General features: G+C 41.1%; 1 protein-coding gene across 5 annotated transcripts in view; it reads left to right on the top strand.

The window, feature by feature from the left end:
• Positions 1–22676, top strand: part of ptpn4a (protein tyrosine phosphatase non-receptor type 4a) — a 363683-nt gene that overhangs the window by 329674 nt on the left and 11333 nt on the right. For 4 of the 5 annotated variants that reach the window (XM_087989323.1, XM_043694230.2, XM_087989326.1 and 1 more), the window contains 4 exons: positions 743–889; positions 5226–5354; positions 16147–16295; positions 19195–19330. In XM_087989323.1, the coding sequence (XP_087845449.1) occupies positions 743–889; positions 5226–5354; positions 16147–16295; positions 19195–19330 (561 nt within the window). Of the gene's footprint in view, positions 1–742; positions 890–5225; positions 5355–16146; positions 16296–19194; positions 19331–20127; positions 20934–22676 lie in introns of those variants that run through there. The other variant, XM_087989324.1, reaches the window with a different exon arrangement.

Here is a 22676-nt window from a genome sequence, read left to right as displayed (position 1 = left end):
GAAGAAATTGTTGTTGAATCTGTTACGTGTTTTAAAGGTTCTGTATCTTCTGCCAGGTGGAAGAAAGTATAGCTGGGGTGGGAGGTGTCTTTGATTATTTTGGCTGCTTTCCCGATGCAGTGGGAAGTGCAGACAGAGTCAATGGAATTTTTCCTCAATGGTGTATTCTAAAGGTTTCCAATTGATTGATCCTGCATTTTTAATAACCACTCTTCTCTATGAGTTCATGAGTCACTTCACACTCTGATGTGGAGCCTTATATGGAGGATAGTTAGACACAAGAAATATAATCATCACAATTACCTCAATTGTGTATAAACAGCTTATATTTGAAATGGCTTGTATGTACATTTGTGGGAGCTCATCTTAATGTTGAAATCACTCTGTTCACTGGTAGATAGGCAGTGGGTCATTGAATTTACAACTAGGAACCAGAGGAATCTCTAGCTGTCTGAAAATAAATTATACAAATCTTTCCCATGCTTCCATTATCAAGTGCTTTGCAAATGCTGAAGTAGAGAATAAGTTAAGAAGCTGCAAAACAAATAACTCCAGAAAATAATCAAACATTGGCGGCTGTAGAGTTTCATATGGTTTTTATTTATGCATGACTGAATTTGTATTGACAAATGTGGACTTCAGGATCATTAAATGACAATCTGATAAAGCAAAGAATTATTGTTAAGAGTTATAGCCAAAGATTATAGCCAACTGTAATTTTTTTCCCCTTTTAATTTTACAGATGGAAATTCCTTCCTCCAGTATAATAAACCGGTACATTGCTTGTCAGGGGCCTTTACCCAACACTTGTCCAGATTTTTGGCAAATGACTTGGGAGCAAGGATCCTCTCTAGTTGTCATGCTGACCACCCAAGTAGAGAGGGGCAGGGTAAGTAAAATAAATGGGAATTGTTTTTGCAATGTCTGAAAGGTATGATTTGTTGTCTTTGCATAATCTTAACTATAATTTCTGTGGTATTTTTACAAGCCATTCATTTTGACTTTGATGCCCATTAAAAAGAAATGTTGGTAGGGTGAGATGAAATAAAATTCTGTATAATCTAGCTAAATATAGATTATTTGTAATTTACAATACAGCGAGTTTTGAGAAGATTTGTAGCTCAGGTTGAGGTTCTCGATGTAGATTACTTACAGTGTGGAAACAGGCCCTTCGGCCCAACAAGTCCACACCGCCTCGCCGAAGCGCAACCCACCCATACCCCTACATTTACCCCTTACCTAACACTACAGGCAATTTAGCATGGCCAATTCACCTGACCTGCACATCTTTGGACTGTGGGAGGAAACCCACGCAGACACGGGGAGAACGTGCAAACTCCACACAGTCAGTCGCCTGAAGCGGGAATTGTACCCGGGTCTCTGGCACTGTGAAGCAGCAATGCTAACCACTGTGCCACCGTGCCACCCACGTTTTTAAAATGATGTAGGTTTGCTCGCTGAGCTGGAAGGTTTGTTTTCAGATGTTTCGTCACCATACTGGGTAACATCAGTGGGCCTCTGGATGAAGCATTGGTGGCATGGCCCGCTTTCTTTTTGTGCGCTTAGGTTTCCTTGGGTTTACCAAGGAATAAGGTGAAAGAAACCTAAACACACAAAAAAAGAGCAGGCCATGATAATGTTACCTAGTATGGTGAGGAAATGTCTGAAGATGAACCTTCCAGCTCACTGAACAAATCTGCGTCCAGATTTTAATACTTATTGAGAGTCGGAAGAAAAGTATGTTTCAATTAGATTTGATAAATCAGGATAATATTAAAAGTTAACTGCACATAAATATTGATTGCCTTTGATCATGTAGTTTTCATAAAAATCTTAATTTATTTGATCTAATTATTACATTTGGTCATGTACTTTCCAATAGAAAATTATTGATACATATTTTAAACAGTGTAGTTATTTTTAATCAATATGTTGAATATGTTATGACCAGTGTTTCTTCAATTCCTGCATGGGCATGTGCAGGAATTTAGATTGGCTTGTGGTTCGAAGTATTGCGCATGCCAATCGTCATGCCGACACATTGACTTCCATTTTCAGAAGTCACTGCCATATACATATCTCAGAAAAGCAAATTAGAGACACTTCTGGTTATGATGCACCTCCACGGCGGGCTTGAACTCGCACCTTTTACTATTATTTTCAATAAAAGTGGAATACTATGAGTTCTGGAGATCTGAAATATTAATGAAGTGCTGGAGAAACTGAGCAGATCTGTTAGCATCTTTGAAGAGAGAAACAGAAGTTGTGTTTCGAGTCTGATGCAAGTCAGATCTGACTCTTCACAGGTGCTGCCAGACCTGAGTTTCTCCAGCGCTTTGTTTTTACACCATTGGTTTAATTCTAGCTGTTATCACTGAGGTAACATCCATTTGGAATCCGGTCTCTTTTTGAAAATATTCATTCTGATTTGTTCTCTAGAATTAGCTGTGCCCCAAAGCCAGGCTGTTCCAGAACTTGATCTGCGTAGCAATATGCAAGAAGCCTGCCTGTGCCTCGTCCACAAAAACAGAAAAAGACAATCCAACCATTAGTCTACTCTCCATCAACAGTTAAATGACAAACCATGGTGCTATCATGTGGCTCATACACAGCAGTAACCTGTACACTAATGCTCAGTTTGGGTTTTGCCAAAGTCACACAGCTCATGATATCATGGCAACTTTGGTCCAAGCATGTGTAAAATAACTGAATTTGAACTGAGAGTTGCTTACCTTGACATCAAGCTAATATTTGACTTGTGTGTGACATCAAGGAGCTGATACGTGCCAAGTAGCATTAACACCACACAGTGCCAGGGAATTGTCATCTCCCTTTGACATTCATTTTCATTGCTATTGCTGAATCGATCAATATAAACATACTGTGCACTGTTTTCAATTTAATTTTTTTGTCCGAGTGGAGCTCCAAGGTGTATGCACAGCGGTGACTTCCAAAACCAGATGTCGAATTCAGTAGTACACCAATCGACACACAGACACTCTGAGTAGCTGAGCAACTTTGAGGGAACACTGACTGGGTGGTTCCTTTGGCCATAAACTAAACCGATCATTTTGTGATTACAAAAGCAAGAATTATGCAATAAGTACCTCCTGATTCCCAATGCCTGTCCACATCTCCAAGGCACAAGTCAAGAGTGTGATGGAATACTGTCTACTTAATTGGATTAGTGCAGCTCCAGCAATACCAATCTATGATCCAGGACAAAGCCTTTAATATTCACTTCCTTTATTACTTTTGGACAATGGCAACAGGTGTGTACTATCTACAACGTGTTGCAAAAACTCACTCCTTTGACAGCACCTTCCAAGCACATACCTCTACCAGCTGAAAGGACAAGGGTGGCATGGGAATGCCACTACCTGTAAGTTTTCTTCCAATCCATACTCTATCCTGACTTGCAGCCGTGTTGACCTTCTTTCTCTGTAACTTGGTCAAATATCCTGGAACTCTCTCCCATTGTGGTCATACCCAAACCCTACGACTGGCAATTCAAAAAGACGGCTCGCCATTACTTTCTCAAGGGCTGTTGGAGATGGCAACAAATGTTGACCTAGCTATTGATGCCCACAACCTGTGAAATAATTATTTTATAAGCATGATCTATAATAGTACAATATTAATGTGATCATACTTGAGAAGGAACTATTTCAATCTTGGACTCTTGTAGGTTTCATACTGGAATTTGCAGCTGGTTCTTCAATCATTTTCACACTCGTTTAATTTTTCCCTCATTGATTTTGAGTCGATGGTTACAATTTGTTAATGCTCTTCAAAATACATTTATAAGGACATCAATTTGTGATGCTCTGTCTGCTTTTGTACATGAAAAGCAACTTTAGCAGAATGTTATCAACCCCAAGTAACTTCCTTTTGTTGTCCCAGCACTGTGAACCAGCTGTGTTAGTGAGAGATAAGGTTCATGCTTTTAAAGCTATCTGTAGATATTGACGACTTTATGAATTAATTTATATTTAATTTTAATTTTTAGTCTTCTGCAATATATATTGTTTATATTGCAGAATTGGGCTGTACCAGTTCCTTCCAAATTCATCCTCCTTACCTGAAAGAAGTAAGTCTGGCTTCAGTAGTCCTCATTTCCAGATCATAATGCTGTTCACAGACATGAGCAGTTTGCCCTCTTTATTTTCTATAGATGGAACTTGGAGAACGTTATTGAAACTTCCTCCTACTTAGTGTCCTATGCAACCCTTCGTGATATCATCAATAACAACTGATTTAACACTGACATCCAACACCTACTACCTCTTATAATCTCTAATTTATCCAATTGCTTGTCCAATATTGAGTCTTGGAAGAACAGAAAATGTGGGAAAGCCTTTGGCATCACAAACTCTGTTTTCAGCTGCCTACTTTATCCAGCTCCCTGGAAGAGAATTTTGATAGAGGTTGAAGGGGTGCACTTTCACTCTCTAATCCTGCTGCTTCACTGTTCGCAGCATAAAATTATAAAACAGCTAATTATGTTCATTATTAACATAAAATTTAGAATTTTTATAAATCTATCAAACCAGTTTTCTTTAATAAGCAACAGCATTTGTAGTCTACTGTAGAATTAGGACTTAATCAACATTACGTCTTAGTCAAACAACATAGTTAGAAATATTAAAGTTTGGACATTCATCCTTGTGATTCACCACATATGCATCATTTATGGATGCAAGCACATGGTAACAAGGGTAAAACAAGACTTTTTTTCTGCAGATGATGACCAATTTGTTCAATAATTGTCAGCTCTTGGGAGGAAGAAAAGGATAGGGTACAAATTGTTTAACACTGCTTTATGTCAGTACTCTGGCACCCACAGACACTAAACACAGTTGGTTGTCAATGTTATCTTCAAACATTGTTCATTCAAAATAAATCATGACGGATAGCCAAAAATAACTCCTATAGTGGATCTTCAGGCAAACATTTAGATTAGGGTTTCAGTTGCCACATTAGGCCCTCAGTCTGCTGTGACCTATCCAGCTCATCCTCAGTCAGAGGATGAGCTGGATAGGTCTCAGCAGGCTGTACCCCAACTGATCTCCAAACAATATTGAAAATAAGAGAAAGTGAGGACTGCAGATGCGAGAGAGTCAGAATCGAAAAGTTTGGCGCTGGAAAAGCACGTGAAGGGCTTATGTCCGAGACATCTTCTGCTTCTTGGATGCTGCCTAACCTGCTGTGCTTTCTCTACTTAGGTCAAGTGTCATCAGTATTGGCCTGAGCGTTCTGAAAGTGCATCGTATGGAAACTTTGAGATTGGTTGTCAATCAGAAGAGGGAAACCCCGCGTATGTTTTCAGAGAATTGACTTTAACTAACTTGGAGGTAAGTTGAAAGTGCTGCGAAAGATAACTGGCAGTGTTTTCTGCTCTGTGGTTCTCAAACATACTTATCACTCTACACTTGTTCATGCAGGCCTGGTCAACTTGTGCTCTGTTGCCTAGCCTAGGTTGCTGATTGTTAAATGTTTGCTAATAGTGGTATTGGAATTAAAACTGCTACCATCTGGAGTGTTCCTGCAATAAACCTGGGAGTGTTAAGCATGTCTAAACATATTTTATCTACATCAATGTCTCTGGCATGGGTGAAAATTTTAATTGTAAATACTTGGGTCTTCTGAGGTCAGCCATCTGATATGGTTGTTTGTAGTAGAATAGGCAACGCATAACAGAATTTTACTTCGCTGATGTCAATTGGAATGCAGCACATTTCATGCAGAAAGTTCTTATGAGCCATGGTTATTGTCTTTTATTATCTTAAATTTAAATTCAGGAATTTTCAATGAGTTATGTGAATCAGGAAATTTGCGAGCTCAATGCATGGTCTGTGCAATGAGTTGACCTTGTCAAGAAACTGCAACCTATTAATTTTTTGTTTCTTCGAGGCAGTGCAATTGATCTCAGTCACTTTGGAGAAGACAAGCAAAATGTAGTTACCATTTCTGATTGCTAAACCTGGTGTTTATTATTGATCTGTGGACATTCATTGCACTAATGCCTCACCTGTTGGCTGAAGTGAGGCAGGCCACCAATGCCAGTTACAAGGAATCAGTGCCTTAAGGCCATATGACACGAGCAGAAGTAGGGTGTTGAGCGCGTCAGGTCTGTTTTCCCCCCATTCAGTGAGATCATGGGTGATCTGATAATTCTCAACTCCAGTTTCTGCCTTATCCCAGAACCCTTGGTTTGTAGAAGATAGGAGTAAGCCATTTGCTGCCTCGAGCCTGCTCCACCATTCATTAGGATTTTGGCTGATATTGAGCTCAGGAGCAAGTGAGGACTGCAGATGCTGGAGATCAGAGCTGAAAAATGTGTTGCTGAAAAAGCGTAGCAGGTAAGGAGCAGGAGAATCGACGTTTCGGACATAAGCCCTTCTTCAGGATATTGAGCTCAGTCCACTAATCCTGCCCTTAACACTGTACTCTGATTACTTTAGCAAAGGTGGCTATATCTACTACCTCCTTATCAACACAATGTTTCCATCTCGACCACTGTCTGTGGTAATGAATTCCACAGGCTCGCCACTCTCTGGGTAAAGAAATTTCTCCTCATTCCTAAACAGTTACCCCTTATCCTTAAAGTATGACCCCTCATTTTGGACTTATCCCACCATTGGGAACATCCATCCTGGATCTCACCTGTCTAGTCCTGTTGGAATTTTTAGGTTTCCCCTCATTCTTCTAAACTTCAGTAAATACCGATCCTAACCGATTCAATCTCTCCTCAAACTCATTCGTGGAATCAACTTGGCAAATGTTCACTGCAATCCCTCCATAGCAAAAAGAGACTGAAACTGCGCACAATATTGCAGGTGTGGCCTCACCAATGCTCTGTATGATAGCAGCAAAGATATCCAACGTACAATTTACTGCCTGTTGCACCTGCGTGCTTACTTTCATGACTGGTGCAGAAGGACACCCAGGTCTTGCTGAATATTCTCCTTTTGTCAATTTACAGTTATTCAAATCATCATCTTGAGTCAATTTCTTAACTTCCTTGTGTGTAGGGGAGAAGGTTAGCATGATAGGTGTTTTTCCCCACTTTCTCACCTCAAACATATAGCGATCTTTGTTCATGATATATCTGACATGATTCATTGTCAGTCCTTTGAAAAGTGGAGTGGGGTGCTGAAAGTTGACCCCCCAATCCTATGACCCCATCTCATCCAGATTCCTTTGTCTAAGGCAGTAATTTTCAAGGGGGCCTGATGAAGGGCTGATCCTGATGAAGGGCTTTTGCCCAAAACGTCAATTTTCCTGCTCCTCGGATGCTGTCTGACCTGCTGTGCTTTTCTAGCACCAGTCTAATCGAAACAATGGCAGTAATTTTCAGCCATTATTTAGTTAAGTAGTCCTGTGAAATTCTGGATGTAGGTTTGCTCACTGAGCTGGAAGGTTCATTTCCAGATGTTTCGTCACCCTACTAGGTAACATGTTCAGTGGCCCTCCGGTCGAAGCACTGCTGATGATTCCTGCTTTCTATTTGTATGTTTGGTTGGTGATGTCATTTCCTGTTCTTTTTCTCAGGGGGTGGTAGATGGGGTCTAACTCGATGTGTTTGTCTGATTGGAATGCCATGCTTCGAGGAATTCTCGTGCATGTCTCTGTTTGGCTTGTCCCAGTCGAAGTGGTGTCCTTATCTGTATGAAAGAATACTAGTGAGAGAGGGTCATGTTATTTTGTTGCTAGTTGACGTTCATGTATCATTGTGGCTAGTTTTCTGTCTGTTTGTCCAATGTAGTGTTTGTTCTTGCACAGTATTTTGTAAGTGACATTAATTTTGCTTGTTGTCTGTACAGGGTCTTTCAGGTTCATTAGCTGCTGTTTTAGTGTGTTGGTGGGTTTGTGGGTGACAAAACGTCTGGAAATGAACTTCCAGCTCAATGAGCGAACCTACATCTAGAGCCTCAACCTGAGCTACAAATCTTCTCAAAGCTCGCTAATTGTGAAATTCCGTGGAATGCAACTCTGTCTCTTTTCCTCTCACACCACTTTTATATAGAGTCATAGAGATGGAAATAAACCCTTCATTCCAACCCATCCATGTCGACCAGATATCCCAACCCAATCTAGTCCCACCCGGCCCATATCCCTCCAAAACCTTCCTATTCATATAACCACCACTTTCTCTGGCAGTTCATTCCATACACGTACCATCCTCTGTGTGAAAAGGTTGCCCCTTAAGTCTCTTTTATATCTTTCCCCTCTCACCCTAAACCTATGCCCTCTCGTACTGGACTCCCCGACTCAAGGAAAAAGAATTTGTCTATTTACCTTATCCATGCCCCTCATAATTTTATAAACCTCTACAAGGTCACCCCTCAGCCTCCAATGCTGCAGGGAAAACAACCCCAGCCTGTTCAGCCTCTCCCTATAGCTCAAATCCTTCAACCCTGGCAACATCCTTGTAAATCTTTTGTGAACCCTTTCGAGTTTCACAATGTCTTTCCGATGGGAAGGAGACCAGAATTGCACGCAATATTCCAACAGTGGCCTAACCAATGTCCTGTACAGCAGCAACATGACCTCCCAACTCCTCTACTCAATACTCTGACCAATAAAGGAAAGCATGCCAAATGCCGCCTTCACTATCCTATCTACCTGTGACTCCACTTTCATGGAGCTATGAACCTGCACTCCAAGGTCTCTTTGTTCAGCAACACTCCCTGGGACCTTACCATTAAGTGTATAAGTCCTGCTAAGATTTGCTTTCCCAAAATGCAGCACCTCGCATTTATCTGAATTGAACTCCATCTGCCACTTCTCAGCCCATTGGCCCATCTGGTCAAGATCCTGTTATAATCTGAGGTATCCCTTTTCACTGTCCACTACACCGCCAATTTTGGTGTCATCTGCAAACTTACTAACTGTACCTGTTATGTTCGCATCCAAATCATTTATGTAAATGACAAAAAGTAGAAGACCCAGCACCGATCCTTGTGGCACTCCACTGGACACAGGCCTCCAGTCTGAAAAACAACCCTCCACCACCATCCTCTGTCTTCTACTTTTCAACCAGTTCTGTATCCAAATGGCTAGTTCTCCCTGTATTCCATGAGATCTATCCTTGCTAATCAGTCTCCCATTGGGAACCTTGTCGAATGGCTTACTGAAGACCATACAGATCACATCTACCGCTCTGCCCTCATCGATCATCTTTGTTACTACTTCAAAAAACTCAATCAAGTTTGTGAGACATGATTTCCCCCGCACAAAGTCATGTTGACTACCCCTAATCAGTCCTTGCCTTTCCAAATGCATGTACATCCTGTCCCTCAGGATTCCATTCCCTCCAACAACTTGCCCACCATCGACGTAAGGCTCACTGGTCTGTAGTTCCCTGGCTTGTCCTTACCACCCTTCTTAATGAGTGGCACCACATTAGCCAACCTCCAGTCTTCCGGCATCTCAACTGTGACTATCAATGATACAAATATCTCAGCAAGAGGCCCAGCAATCACTTCTCTAGCTTCCCACCAAGTTCTAGGGTATACTTCATCAGGTCCTGAGGATTTATCCACTTTTATGCGTTCCAAGACATCCAGACTTGCTCCTCTGTAAAATGGACATTTTGCAAGGTGCCACCGTCTATTTCCCTACAGTCTATATCTTCCACATCCTTTTTCACAGTAAGTATTTTGCAAAATACTCGTTTAGTATCTTCCCCCATTTTCTGTGGCTCCACACAAAGGCTGCCTTGCTAATCTTTGAGGGGCCCTATTCTCTCCCTAGTTACCCTTTTGTCCTTAATGAATTTGTAAAAATCCTTTAGATTCTTCTTCTTTCTGCTTGCCAAAGCTATCTCATGTCCCCTTTTTGCCCTCCTGATTTCCCTCTTAAGTATATTCCTACTGCCTTTAACTCTTCTAAGGATTCACTCGATCGATCCTGTCTATATCTTACATATGCTTGCTTCCTTTTTCGATACGAAACCCTCAATTTCCTTAGTCACCCAGCATTCCCTATACCTACCAGCCTTTCCTTTCACCCTAACAGGAATATACTTTCTCTGTATTCTCGTTATCTCATTTCTGAAGGCTTCCCATTTTCCAGCCGTCCCTTTCCTTGCGAACATTTGCCCCCAATCAGCTTTCGAAAGTTCTTGTCTAATACCGTCAAAATTTGCCTTTCTCCAATTTAGAACTTCAACTTTTCAATCTGGTCTATCCTTTTCCATCACAATTTTAAATCTAATAGAATTATGGTCGCTGGCCCCAAAGTGCTCCCCCACTGACACCTCAGTCACCTGCCCTGCCTTATTTCCCAAGTGTAGGTCAGATTTTGCACCTTCTCTGGTAGGTACATCCACATACTGAGTCAGAAAATGTTTTTGTACACACTTAAGAAATTCCTCTCCATTTAAACCCTTTACACTATGGCAGACCCAGTTGATGTTTGGAAAGTTAAAATCCCCTATCATAACCACTATTATTCTTACAGATAGCTGAGATAAGACCATAAGACATAGGAGTGGAAGTAAGGCCATTCGGCCCATCAAGTCCACTCCGCCATTCAATCATGGCTGATGCGCATTTCAGCTCCACTTACCAGCGTTCTCCCCGTAGCCCTTAATTCCTCGAGACGACAAGAATCTATCAATCTCGGCCTTGAAGACATTTAGCGTCCCGGCTTCCACTGCACTCCGTGGCAATGAATTCCACAGGCCCACCACTCTCTGGCTGAAGAAATGCCTCCGCATTTCTGTTCTGAAATGACCCCCTCTAATTCTAAGGCTGTGTCCACGGGTCCTAGTCTCCTCGTTTAACTGAAACAATTTCCTAGCATCCACCTTTTCCAAGCCATGTATTATTTTGTACGTCTCTATTAAGTCTCCCCTTAATCTTCTAAACTCCAACGAATACAATCCCAGTATCCTCAGCCGTTCCTCATATGTTAGACCTGTCATTCCAGGGATCATCCGTTTGAATCTCCGCTGGACACGTTCCAGTGCCAGTATGTCCTTCCTGAGGTGTGGGGACCAAAACTGGACACAGTACTCCAAATGGGGCCTAACCAGAGCTTTATAAAGTCTTAGTAGTACATCTCTGCTTTTATATTCCAACCCTCTTGAGATAAGAGACAACATTGCATTCGCTTTCTTAATCACGGACTCAACCTGCATGTTTACCTTTAGAGAATCCTGGACTAGCACTCCCAGATCCCTTTGTGCTTTGGCTTTATTAATTTTCTCACCATTTAGAAAGTAGTCTATGCTTTTATTCTTTTTGCCAAAGTGCAAGACCTCGCACTTGCTCACGTTAAATTCCATCAGCCATTTCCTGGTTCCCTCATCCAAATCGTTAATATATAATGCGAACAGCTGTGGCCCCAGCACTGAACCCTGTGGGACACCGCTCGTCACCGGCTGCCATTCTGAAAAAGAACCTTTTATCCCAACTCTCTGCCTTCTGTTAGACAGCCAATCCTCAATCCATCCCAGCAGCTCACCTCGAACACCATGGGCCCTCACCTCTCCTTAGAAATTTATTTCTCAATTTCTCTCTAACTATTAGGAGGTCTATAATGCAATCCCAATAAGGTGATCATCCCTTTCTTATTTCTCAGTTCCACCCAAATAACTTCCCTCGATGTATTTCCAGGAATATCCCCCTCCCTCAGCACAGCTGTAATGCTATCCCTTATCAAGAACGCCACTCCCCCTCCTGAGCAGCTCCAGCAAATTTCCCTGCCAGTATATTAGGATCCCTTCCAATTTAGGTGCAATCCGTCCTTCTTGTACAGGTCACTTCTACCCCAAAAGAGATTCCAATGATCCAAAATGTGAATCCATCTCCCATACACCAGCTCCTCAGCCATGCATTCACCTGCTCTATCATCCTATTCCTGCTCTCAATGTAAATAGATTAAAACGCTATTAATGACTTCATTTTTTTGTTAAATGTGAAGAATATTGTGAAAAATTGAAAGATTTCATATTTTTAATGAACTAAAATGTTGCTTGAAACACTTGAACGTTGTTCGAGGAACCTTTTGTGTTCTCGAGACATCGGTCTGGGGTTGCCCAACTTTACTGGGCCTGTGGGCGCACCGCTGCCACTTTGAAGCATCAGTGTCTATTTCTAAGAAAAGCAGTGCAGGAGAAACTTGGGTCAGGCAGCATCTGAAGAAAGAATTAACCAGTATGACGACTGTTATGAATTGACACTGTTCATCATAATAGCATCTACTGCATTTTTCTTTATTCTCCTGAACATATCTAACCTTAGGCTTTCGATTCCACGTTCATTTGCAAGGAATTCATTGCCATTGTGACTTGAAGCTTTTAATCCTGACTCCTAGTTAGCTGAATATATCTTAACTATCAATCTATCTTGCAGCTTCTCTCTCTTTTCCTCCATCCCATCTCAATGTGATATACTCAACACCTTGTAAAAGCCCTGAAAGGACTGGTTGTTGGCAAACTCCTAAATTCTGTGACTTGTGGGGAAGCTCATGAATTCACCAGAGTCCAGCTGCTGGCAAAAGCCCAGAAATTCTTACCAAAATCTGGCTGCAGCTCCACTGGTGATGTCCCTCTGCCAACACTTACTTTCCTAACTTTCTGTAATCAAAGGTTATTCTTCTCCCACATTTGCTGTGGATGGGCACAACCTATCAGCAGCAAATAGAAGAGAGGGCTAGTCAGTGATTGTAGGAGTTGCTTGTCAGATTCTGTCTATCCTGCTTGCAAGTGCAAAAATTTCTCCAATCACCCTGGGCATTGTGAGGGCTTTGAGAGTGAATTCAGCTACTGCCTCCTTGTATTTTGAGCCCTGATGGAAAGTCAAGAGCACATAATACGAGACTGGTCTGTGTGCTGCAATGCACCACTAACAGGTAGTCATTCTCTCTCATCTATCAATGGCTTCCTGTCTATATTCAATCTTGATTTTTATTCTTTATTCTCCAACAAGCATTCTAAAGATATATGGAATAGTAAACCAAATTGAAGTATTTCCTAATGCTGGTTTTTTAAAAAAGAAATGTGTTTTACATGACATGCTTTGCTGTGTCATTTTACCAGACCAATTAACACAGAGCTGGTTGATAAAGAACCACTGTGTTTGAGGTGGGAGCACTGTTGTTGACACTATTTGCAATTTGTTGCTTAAGTGCAACCCATTGGGTGATATGTTGATTCAGATCCTGGTTTATCTGCAGTTGGTTCTTTTTTTTTTCCCTGTTTTGAATAGTTTTTTGGGAGAGGCTATTCGCAAGTCAAAGGACAGTTGTAAAGTGGAAAGCCTTTAAAAATGAGCCAAGAGTTCGAAATCAGTATGTTCCTGATAGTGCAAAAGGTGAGGCTGGTAGGTGTAGAGAACGCTGCAGGACTGAAGAAATTGAAGCTCTGATCAAGGAAAAGAAAGAGGTGTATGTCAGGTATAGGCAGCTGGGATCAAGTGAATCCTTGGAGAAGTATAAGGGAAGTAGATGTATACTCATGGGAAATCAGGAGAGCAGAAAAGGTACATAAGATAATTTTGGCAAATAGGATTAAGGAGAATCTAAAGAGATTCTATAAATAGATTAAGGACAAAAGAGGGAGAGAATAGGGCTCCTTAAAGATCAAGGAGACCATCTATATGTGGAGCCACAGGAGATGGGTGAGATATGAAACAAGCATTCTGAGTCAGTATTTACTGTGGAGAAGGACATGCAAGTTGGAGAACTTGGGGAAATAAATAGTGATATTTTTACAGAAGATATTACAGGAGAGGAGACTGGATGTCTTAAAACGCATATGGGTGGATAAATTCCCGGGATTTGATCAGGTGTATCCCAGAACTTTGTCGGAAGCTAAGGAAGTGAGTACTGGGCCCCTTCCTGAGATATTTGTATCATCAATGGCCATGGGTGAGATGCCGAAAGTCTGGAGGATAGGTAATATAGTGCCATTATTTAAGAAAGGTGGTAAGGAAAAGCTCAGGAACTATAGACTGGTGAGCCTGTCATCAGATGTGGGTAATCTGTTGGAGGGGATTCTGAGGGACAGGATTTACATGTATTTGGAAAGGCAAGGACTGATTAGGGATACTAACTTGATTGAGGTTTTTGAAGAAATGACTAAGAAGATTGATGAAGGCAGCTCAATAGATATTGGTTAATGGATTTCAGCAAGGTGTTCTGCATAGCAGACTGGTTAGCAAGGTTTGATCACATAGAATTCAGGGGGAGCTAGCCAATTGGAAATAAAATTGGCTTGAAGGTAGGGGACAAAGGATGTGATGGAGGGTTGTTTTTCAGACTAAAGACCTGTGACCAGTGGAGTGCTGCAAGGAGCGGTGATGGATCCACTGCTTTTCACCATTTTACATAAGTGATTTGGATGTGAATGTAGAAAGTATGGTTAATAAGTTTGCAGATGACACCAAAATTGATGATGTCGTGGACAGTGAAAAGGTTACCTCAGAGTGCAACAGGACCTTGATCAGATGGGCCAATGAGTGGCAGATGGAGTTTAATTTAGATAAATATGAGATGTTGCATTTTGGTAAGGCGAACCAAGGAAGGACTTAAGCAATTAATGGTAGGGCCCTGTAGAGTGTTGCCGAACACAGAGAACAAAGCCACACACACAGACCAAGTCCTGAACTACGCAAGCAACCACCCCAACACACACAAAAGAAGTTGCATCAAGACACTGTTCAAAAGGGCCACAACACACTGCAGTACACCAGAACTGCAAAAAGATGAAGAAGAACACCTATACAATGTATTCGCCAAAAACGGATACCCGCGCAATTTCATCGACAGATGCCTAAGGGAAAGACAACGGAACAAGGACATGCCGCAACCCAAAGGACCAGCCACACTACCAAACATCAAGAACATTTCCGAACTGACAGTCAGCCTACTGCGACTACTAGGACTCATAACAGCACACAAACCAACAGCCACTCTCAGACAACAACTCACCAGAACAAAGGACCCAATACCCAGCATGAGCAAAACCAATGTAGTGTACAAAATCCCATGCAAGGACTGCACAAAACACTACATAGGATAAACAGGAAGACAGCATCCATGAACACCAACTAGCCACGAAACGACACGACCAGCTATCCTTAGTAGCCACACACGCAGATGACAAGCAACATGAATTCTACTATTATAGGACAAGCCAAACAGAGAACAGCCAGGGAATTCCTAGAGGCATGGCACTCATCCACACATTCAATCAATAAGCACATCGAGCTGGACCCAATATACCGACCACTGCAACGGACAGCTGGAACTGACAACCGGAAGCGGCAGAGACAAACCACTATAAATGCCAGAGGAAACATCACAGAAGCGCTTCACAGGAGGCTTCCAAGCACTGAGGATGTCACCTAGACCGGGGACGAAACGTCTGCAACACAAATTCCCAGCTCGGCGAACAGAACCACAACAGCTTAAGGGAGTCCACATGTTTAAGATGAGGGGGAAAGATTTAAAAATGGGCCTGAGGAACAACTATTTCACACAGAAGGTGGTGCATGTGCGGAATGAATTGCCAGAGGGAATGTTGGTGGTGGGTACAATTGTAGAATTTAGAAGGCATCTGGATGGGTATGTGAATTGGAACGATTTAAAGGGAATGGGCCAAATGCTGGCAAATGGGACAAGATCAGTTTAGGAAATCTGGTAGGCAAACACAAGGTGGAACAAAGGGTCTGTTTCTCTGACTGTATGACTACTTTCGATATGTTTCATTCAGTAAATAATGTGTAAGATATCTAGTCTATCTGAAACGTTTCTTGTATTGCATTTCTGGTATTTCTGTGATCCTGTTGTGAAATAATGGCAGCAACAACACAGGCTGACTCATATTCTCGAGGTGATCGAGGCGACTCCTGTTCAGTAATACAAATGTACAGATGTTCAAGACTAGACCTCAAAGCTGAAGCCCCTATTTGGGACCTAAGTAATGAAAAATATTTTGAACTATAAAATACGCTTTTGAGCAAGATCAAAATTGGCTCAATTCCTGAGTGAAAACTTTAATTAAAGGCAAACTGCAAATTGAATTGGCACCCATTTTCACCCTGCTCTAACAGTTTTATTTTAAGATAACCTTGAAGACATTACATGTATATCTTGTTTGTTAGTGAAATGTAATCTTTTGCAACTTCACAGAAAAATGAGAGCCGTCCACTCACCCAAATCCAGTATATTGCATGGCCTGATCATGGTGTTCCTGACGATTCGAGTGATTTTCTGAAGTTTGTGTTGCTTGTTCGAGAAACACGGGTTGGCAAAGATGAACCAGTTGTCGTACATTGCAGGTACATGTAGTTTATCTGCTATAAAAAAACATACAGTGATAAATGAAAGAACTTAATGTGGTCAGAACCTAACTGAGAAATTGGGTCAAAAACATAAATTGCTGGAGAACATCGGCGGGTATGGCAGCATCTGTGCTTCACATTTAGAGTCCAGTCACCCTTCTTCAGAACTCTTCTGTAAAAGGGTTCCTGGATTTGAAACATTAACTTTGTTTGTTTTCCACAGATCCTGCTGAGTTTCTCAAACAATTTATGTTCTTGTTTCAGATGTCCAGCATCCGCAATTCCTTGTTTAGTGAGAAATTGGGATGCTGCCAGAGAAGAGAAACAAACATTTTTTAAGCACCTATGAATTATTTTTCTATAGTTGGTAACTTTTAAATGTAGACTGCTTAAAATCATATGCTAAACAAGAGCTTACTACAGATCATATTTGAGCATTTTTTTATTCCACCCAATGACAGTGACTTACCATTGAAATGTCTGAAGATTTTAATTGATTTAAATGCTAAGTTTGTCTCTGGAAAATACTGATTTTTATCCATTGTTATTGTCTTGTCACCAACATGATAGATATGTTAATTCAAAAAATAATTATTGATCTCTGCATAGTGTTTGCTTTTTGGGTCAACAAATCAGAGTTTAAGCTTGACATGAGCAAAAATACTTCTTTTTTTCTTTCTGGAGAAGTTTCACTTAAGAAGTTTTCCTACCTAATTTGGAACTGAGCTATATTGATATGTAGAATCTGACCTTTGCTTCCTAGTCTGTCCTGAGGAAGCTGATCAGCCATAACAATAGTCAAGAGGCTATATCTGGACTAAACTGTGGGGGAAGGATGTTGCCCAAGTCTGTCTTCCTGAAGCAATGACTGTAGCTGGAACGCTGTGCACAAGTGTCAAGTGAGGTCAGGATCAAGTAGAATCAGAGAATCTCTACAGTGTGCAAACAGACCATTTAGCCCAACAAGTCCACAGCGACCCTCCGAAGAGTATCCCACTGAGACCCATTCCCTTCCCGATTGCTCTACATCTCCCTAACAAATGCACCTAGCCTGCACATCCTGAACACTGTGGGAAGTTTAGCACGGTCAATTCACCAAACCTGCACATCTTTAGACTCTGGAACAAAACCAGAGCACCCAAAAGAAACCCATGCAGACATGGGGAGAATGTGTAAACTCCACACAGTCGCCCCAGGCTGGACTCGAACCTGGGTCACTGGTACTGTAAGGCAACACTGCTAACCACTGAGCCACTGTGCTAATATGATGATAGCCAATACAACAGTGGAGGATGTTTTTCATGTTTGGCTTAACAAGGTAGGTACTCAAAATAGTAAGCACTTGCTGAATTATTTGGGATGGGAGTGGCAAAACCTGATGTGGGAATCCACAGGGTTGGGACCTAGATGTTCAGAGGTGAATTTATAATACCAGATTTGATGATAATCTTGAAATTGGTTAGGAAGTGAGATTTATTTAATCCATTTATGGTTCACAATTATTTAATTGAAGACAGTTTTTCAACCAAAATAATAAGGGAGGTGGGAAACAGAACTTGTCTGGCCAGTCTCCTAAGATAAGAATTTTGCAGTTACAGATGTTGCATCCATACAAATAATTAGTTGCACTACTGACATATTTCTGAATGAGACTAATGTTTTTCTTCTAAATGTTTACTGTGGAAATTCAGAATTTGTTGTTTCTCTGACCATCTACCACACGAGACACTACAGGAAAAATGAACCAAGCAAGTGTGGCTATAGCAGATGGATTCAAAATTGTTTAAGGCAGTTCCTCAGTGATTGAAATAGTAATCGATTCTGGCATCAGTTTGGTTTACTTTGTTCTTAGATGATTTGGATATGCCTCACCTTATTTAAAATGTGCAGACATTCAAAAATAAGATGCATTGCAAATTATTGAGAATATCAAAGGAAGCTGTATGGTGGTGATGAGAATAAATTAAATGGCCATAAATGTTGCAGATGGAATTCTATATCAGTGAATGTGGGTGATATATTGTTACGTGGATGAGCATGCGATTTGAGAATTCAGGTTCACTAGATCTTAAAATTAGAACATCTAATGGATGGGCTTTCAAAGCAAGTGAAAGATTAGATTATCAATGTAAAAGTCATAACAATGTAAGAGTTAGAAGCTAGAGCAAGCCCTTTTGAGCTTGCTTTATTATTCAGTAGGACTATTGCTGATCATCTACCTTCTTGCATTCCATATATCCCTTTAAGGTCAATAAATTGTTAACTGCTGTCTCGAACATACTCAGCAGCTCTCTGGCGTGAAGAACTCCAAAGACTCGTTATCTTTTAAGTAAAGAAATTTCTCCTGAATTCAGTCTCACCGTCATTTTCTCGAGGGTAGTTAGGGATGGTCAACAAACACTCACATCCTCTAGAAATAATCAGAAAAATGGAGAGATCATCCAAGATCCTTGGAACAACAGTTAGTACTTTGTGTAGCTTTGAACTCTTCCATAGTAAGGGCGTTAAACTAATAGGTCTGCAATGCCACTTCACTAAGATGATGCCTTTGAAATCATAAAGTCAGGAAACAATGGACATCGATTGAATGTAGGATATTTAAGGTGGAAAATCAGAAGACCATTTTTTTTAAGAGAGTAAGTGAGGATGCTGACTCCAGTACAGCTTGCTCATATGTAATTATGTTTTACGTGGGTAAAGTTACCATAATCTGTTCTCTGATTAGAAAAAGAGATGGCTGGTGAGGAGTTTAACCTAAAGGTCACCATGCCTCAGGCAAGGTTGGGAAAGCAGGACCTTCATGATGACCTCAGCTGATGCAAGCATCGGTCACACCTATTGGCATCACCAATTCCCCAGCAACTGAGCTAACAATCCACCAAATTATATTTTACAGTGCTGGGATAGGTCGGACAGGAGTTCTCATTACTATGGAGACAGCAATGTGTCTAATTGAATGCAATCAGCCAGTATATCCATTGGACATTGTACGAACAATGCGAGACCAGAGAGCCATGATGATTCAAACACCAGTGAGTATTGATCACTTTCACTTGTCATCACAGTTGTATGTACCGAGCTATTAAATTCAGGAACCAGATGTTTTGTTCTTCATTTCTAGTTGAGTTAGTGCATTGCAGAAACTGAATACTTCACACAGTTTTGTATCTGGATGAAGATTTTTTTTTATTCATAGGGTGCAGACATCACTGGCTAGGCCAGCATTTATTGCCCATACCTATTTGCCCAGATTGCTGTTAAAAGTCAACTAAATTGCAGTGTGTCTGGAGTCAATGTAGGCCAGACCAGGTAAGGATGGTAGTTTTCTTCCCTAAAGGACATGAGTGAACTAGATGTTTTTTTTCTGACAATTGACAATGGATTCATGGTCATCATTAGACTCTTAATTCCAGATTTTTATTGCATTCAAAGTCTACCATCAGCCATGGTGGGATTTGAACCCAAGTCCCAGAACATTATCTGGGTCTCTGGATTAACCAAAATATGACTTAAATTTTAATGCAGAGCATGATATTGAACAACGCAAGAATCATACTCATTGACTACAGTTCAGCCTTCAACACTAGTATCCCCTCAAGACTGATTACTAAACTTAGTGATCTCGGACTAAGCCCCACTCTCTGCAACTGGATCCTCAGGATCCTGACCCACAGGCCAGAATCAGCGAATATTGGGGACAATGTTTCATCCTCATTAACACTCAAAACTGGAGCCCCCCCCCCACCCCCAGGGGTGTGTACACAGTCCCCTACTGTACTCTGCATACCAATGACTGCGTTGCCAAATACCAGACTAATGCCATTTACAGGTTTGCTGATGACACCACCATAGTCTGTCGAATCTCAGATGGTGACAAAACAGACGGGAGATGGAAGCCCAGGAAAAATGGTGCACTGAGAACAACCTAGCTCTCAATGCTGGCAAAACCAAGAAACTCATTATTGACTTTCGGCGAGATGTTATTTATGCCCCCCAACACATTAACAATGCAGAGGTGGAACGAGTGGAGAGTGTCAAGCACCTGGGAGTGCTCATCCACAACAAGCTTTCTTAGACTCTTCATGTGGACGCACTGGTTACAAAGGCCCAACAACATCTCTTCTTCCTCAGGCAGCTGAGGAAATTTGGCATGATGGTGAATACCCTTGCCAACTTCTATAGGTACGCCATGGAGAGCATTCTGTCTGGATGTATCACTACCTGGTATGGGAACTGTACCACTCAAGATCGGAGACGGTTACAGAGAGTGGTCAACTTGGCCCAGACAATAGAAAGGCCAACTTTCCATCTATAGAATCCAACTACCAAGCCAGCTGTCAAGGAAAGACCGCCAGCATTCTCAAAGATCCATCCCACCCTGGCAATGTTTTTCTACAACCTTGACCTTTGGGGAGAAGGGACAGATGCCTGAACACACACACTGGCCAGTTTCGCAACAGTTTCTACCCTACTGTTGTTTAAATACTGAATGGACTCTCAAACGTTTAGTATTCGCCTGTACCTGTGTTTTTGTTTTTGCCACTGTTTACTTATTCTTTACTTATCTATGCTACTTAACTATATGACCTTCCTGTATTGCTCACAAGACAAAGCTTATCACTGTGCCTCGGTACATGTGACAATAAATTCAATTCAATAGGGATTGAAATGGTATCTGTTGTTTACAACTTGTATTGACAGTTGGATTCTCCTGATTATGTCATTTGTAATCTTCATTTAGTTCGGATAAACTATGCACTTCCCTTGGTTAGAATACAATTCTGCTTATTATCCTTTCTTGCAATTTTCCTCTGAACGCCTATTTGTATTACCTCTTTTCCCTTTGAGTAATGGTATAGCTTTTCATTACTCCATCCTGTAGAGATAGGTTTAATAGCCATTTTTTAGCCTCAAACCTTTAGTCACTCCCACTCCCCCCGCAACCAAACTATAGCATAGTATTGTGGAGCACTGATACATTGCAGAGTCACTTGTTCATTAATGTTGAGTTGCTTTGCACTATTACAATCATTGCACTCAGTTCTCCAGAACTTTCTCACCCTGTTTTATTTATGAGGGCTAGGGCATGAACCTACAGAAATAAATGACAGATGCATATATCACCCAAGTACCCACTTGGCAAGCCTGAGGCTGTACTCTGATAAAGCTACTCCTCCTAGACATGATTTGGAGATGCTGGTGTTGGACTGGGGTGTACAAAGTTAAAAATCTCTCGACACCAGGTTATAGTCCAACAGGTTTGATTGGAAGCACACTAGCTTTCGGAACGTCGCTCCTTCATCAGGGCTACCACCTGATGAAGGAGCGACGCTCCAAAAGCTAGTGTGCTTCCAATTAAACCTGTTGGACTATCACCTGGTGTTGTGTGATTTTTAACCTCCTAGGCAAGTGATATAGCCGAAGACAATGTGTCCTTATCTGTGGCAACCTACAACTTTCATTGCAAAGCAATCCTTGAGTAGAAAATTAGGAAATAAAAGGTAATTATGCTTTTAAACTGCCATCCTAATTTCATCTTGCAAGTAGAAAACTTTAGAGGGATCCTGTCTCATTCAGAGATCTGAAGTATAATTTTCTTTAGTTTGAAGATCATTATTGATTTTTGGACAGTCACTTTATTTAATGAAGTTACTTGATGAACCATTTTATTTGAAAAGACTTAGCAAATCCTGTTCTCATCCTGTTTTCATCCTGTTTTCAAATCCCTTGGTTTCACCCCTTCCTATCTCTGCAACCTCTTCTAATCACACATTGCTCCTAAATTTCATTTTCTCACAAGACCATTTATTCCTTGGAGTGCACTTTTGTCAACTCTATACCAGAGCAGTAGCTGCTTTGTTCAATTTTAAAAACTTTTGTTAATGTTTAAGGATTGCTGAAACTTTGTTTGTAATTGTTGTATAAATCCTCATATTGTAGGAGCATGGGACCAAGGTTTAGCTTTCAGTAAGTGATCTCGCTTCTTACTGTGATTCTTGAAATGTCGTACTGAAAAAGCAGATGATTAATATATTCTCACCACATAGGTCATTTAGCAAAGCATTGAATTATAAATAGCATTTGCCTTTTAGTTTTATTTTTTATGCTTGTATCGAGACTACTGTTAACAGTTTTGGTCTCCTTAGTCTGCATAACACAAGCAGTTCAGAAAAGGCTTCCTAATGTCCTTTAGGGCAAGGAAACCTGTCCTTAACTGATCTGGCTTGAATGTGACCTGGTAATAGATATAGACCAAATCTACCAAAGTTTCTTCAATAGAAAAACACTACATCGCAGGAATCTGTCAATTACGTTTCTTTCTATTCTTTTTCATGGGATGTGAGAATCCCTGGCAAGGCCTTAACATTTGCTGTGCAA

This window comes from Chiloscyllium plagiosum, unplaced genomic scaffold (assembly GCF_037043375.1).
Source record: "Chiloscyllium plagiosum isolate Xiang-an unplaced genomic scaffold, Cpla_swu_hap1 HiC_scaffold_7, whole genome shotgun sequence".
Lineage (NCBI taxonomy): Eukaryota > Metazoa > Chordata > Chondrichthyes > Orectolobiformes > Hemiscylliidae > Chiloscyllium > Chiloscyllium plagiosum.
Note: the sequence above shows the minus strand (reverse complement) of the source record. Positions and strands in the feature narration are given on the sequence as shown.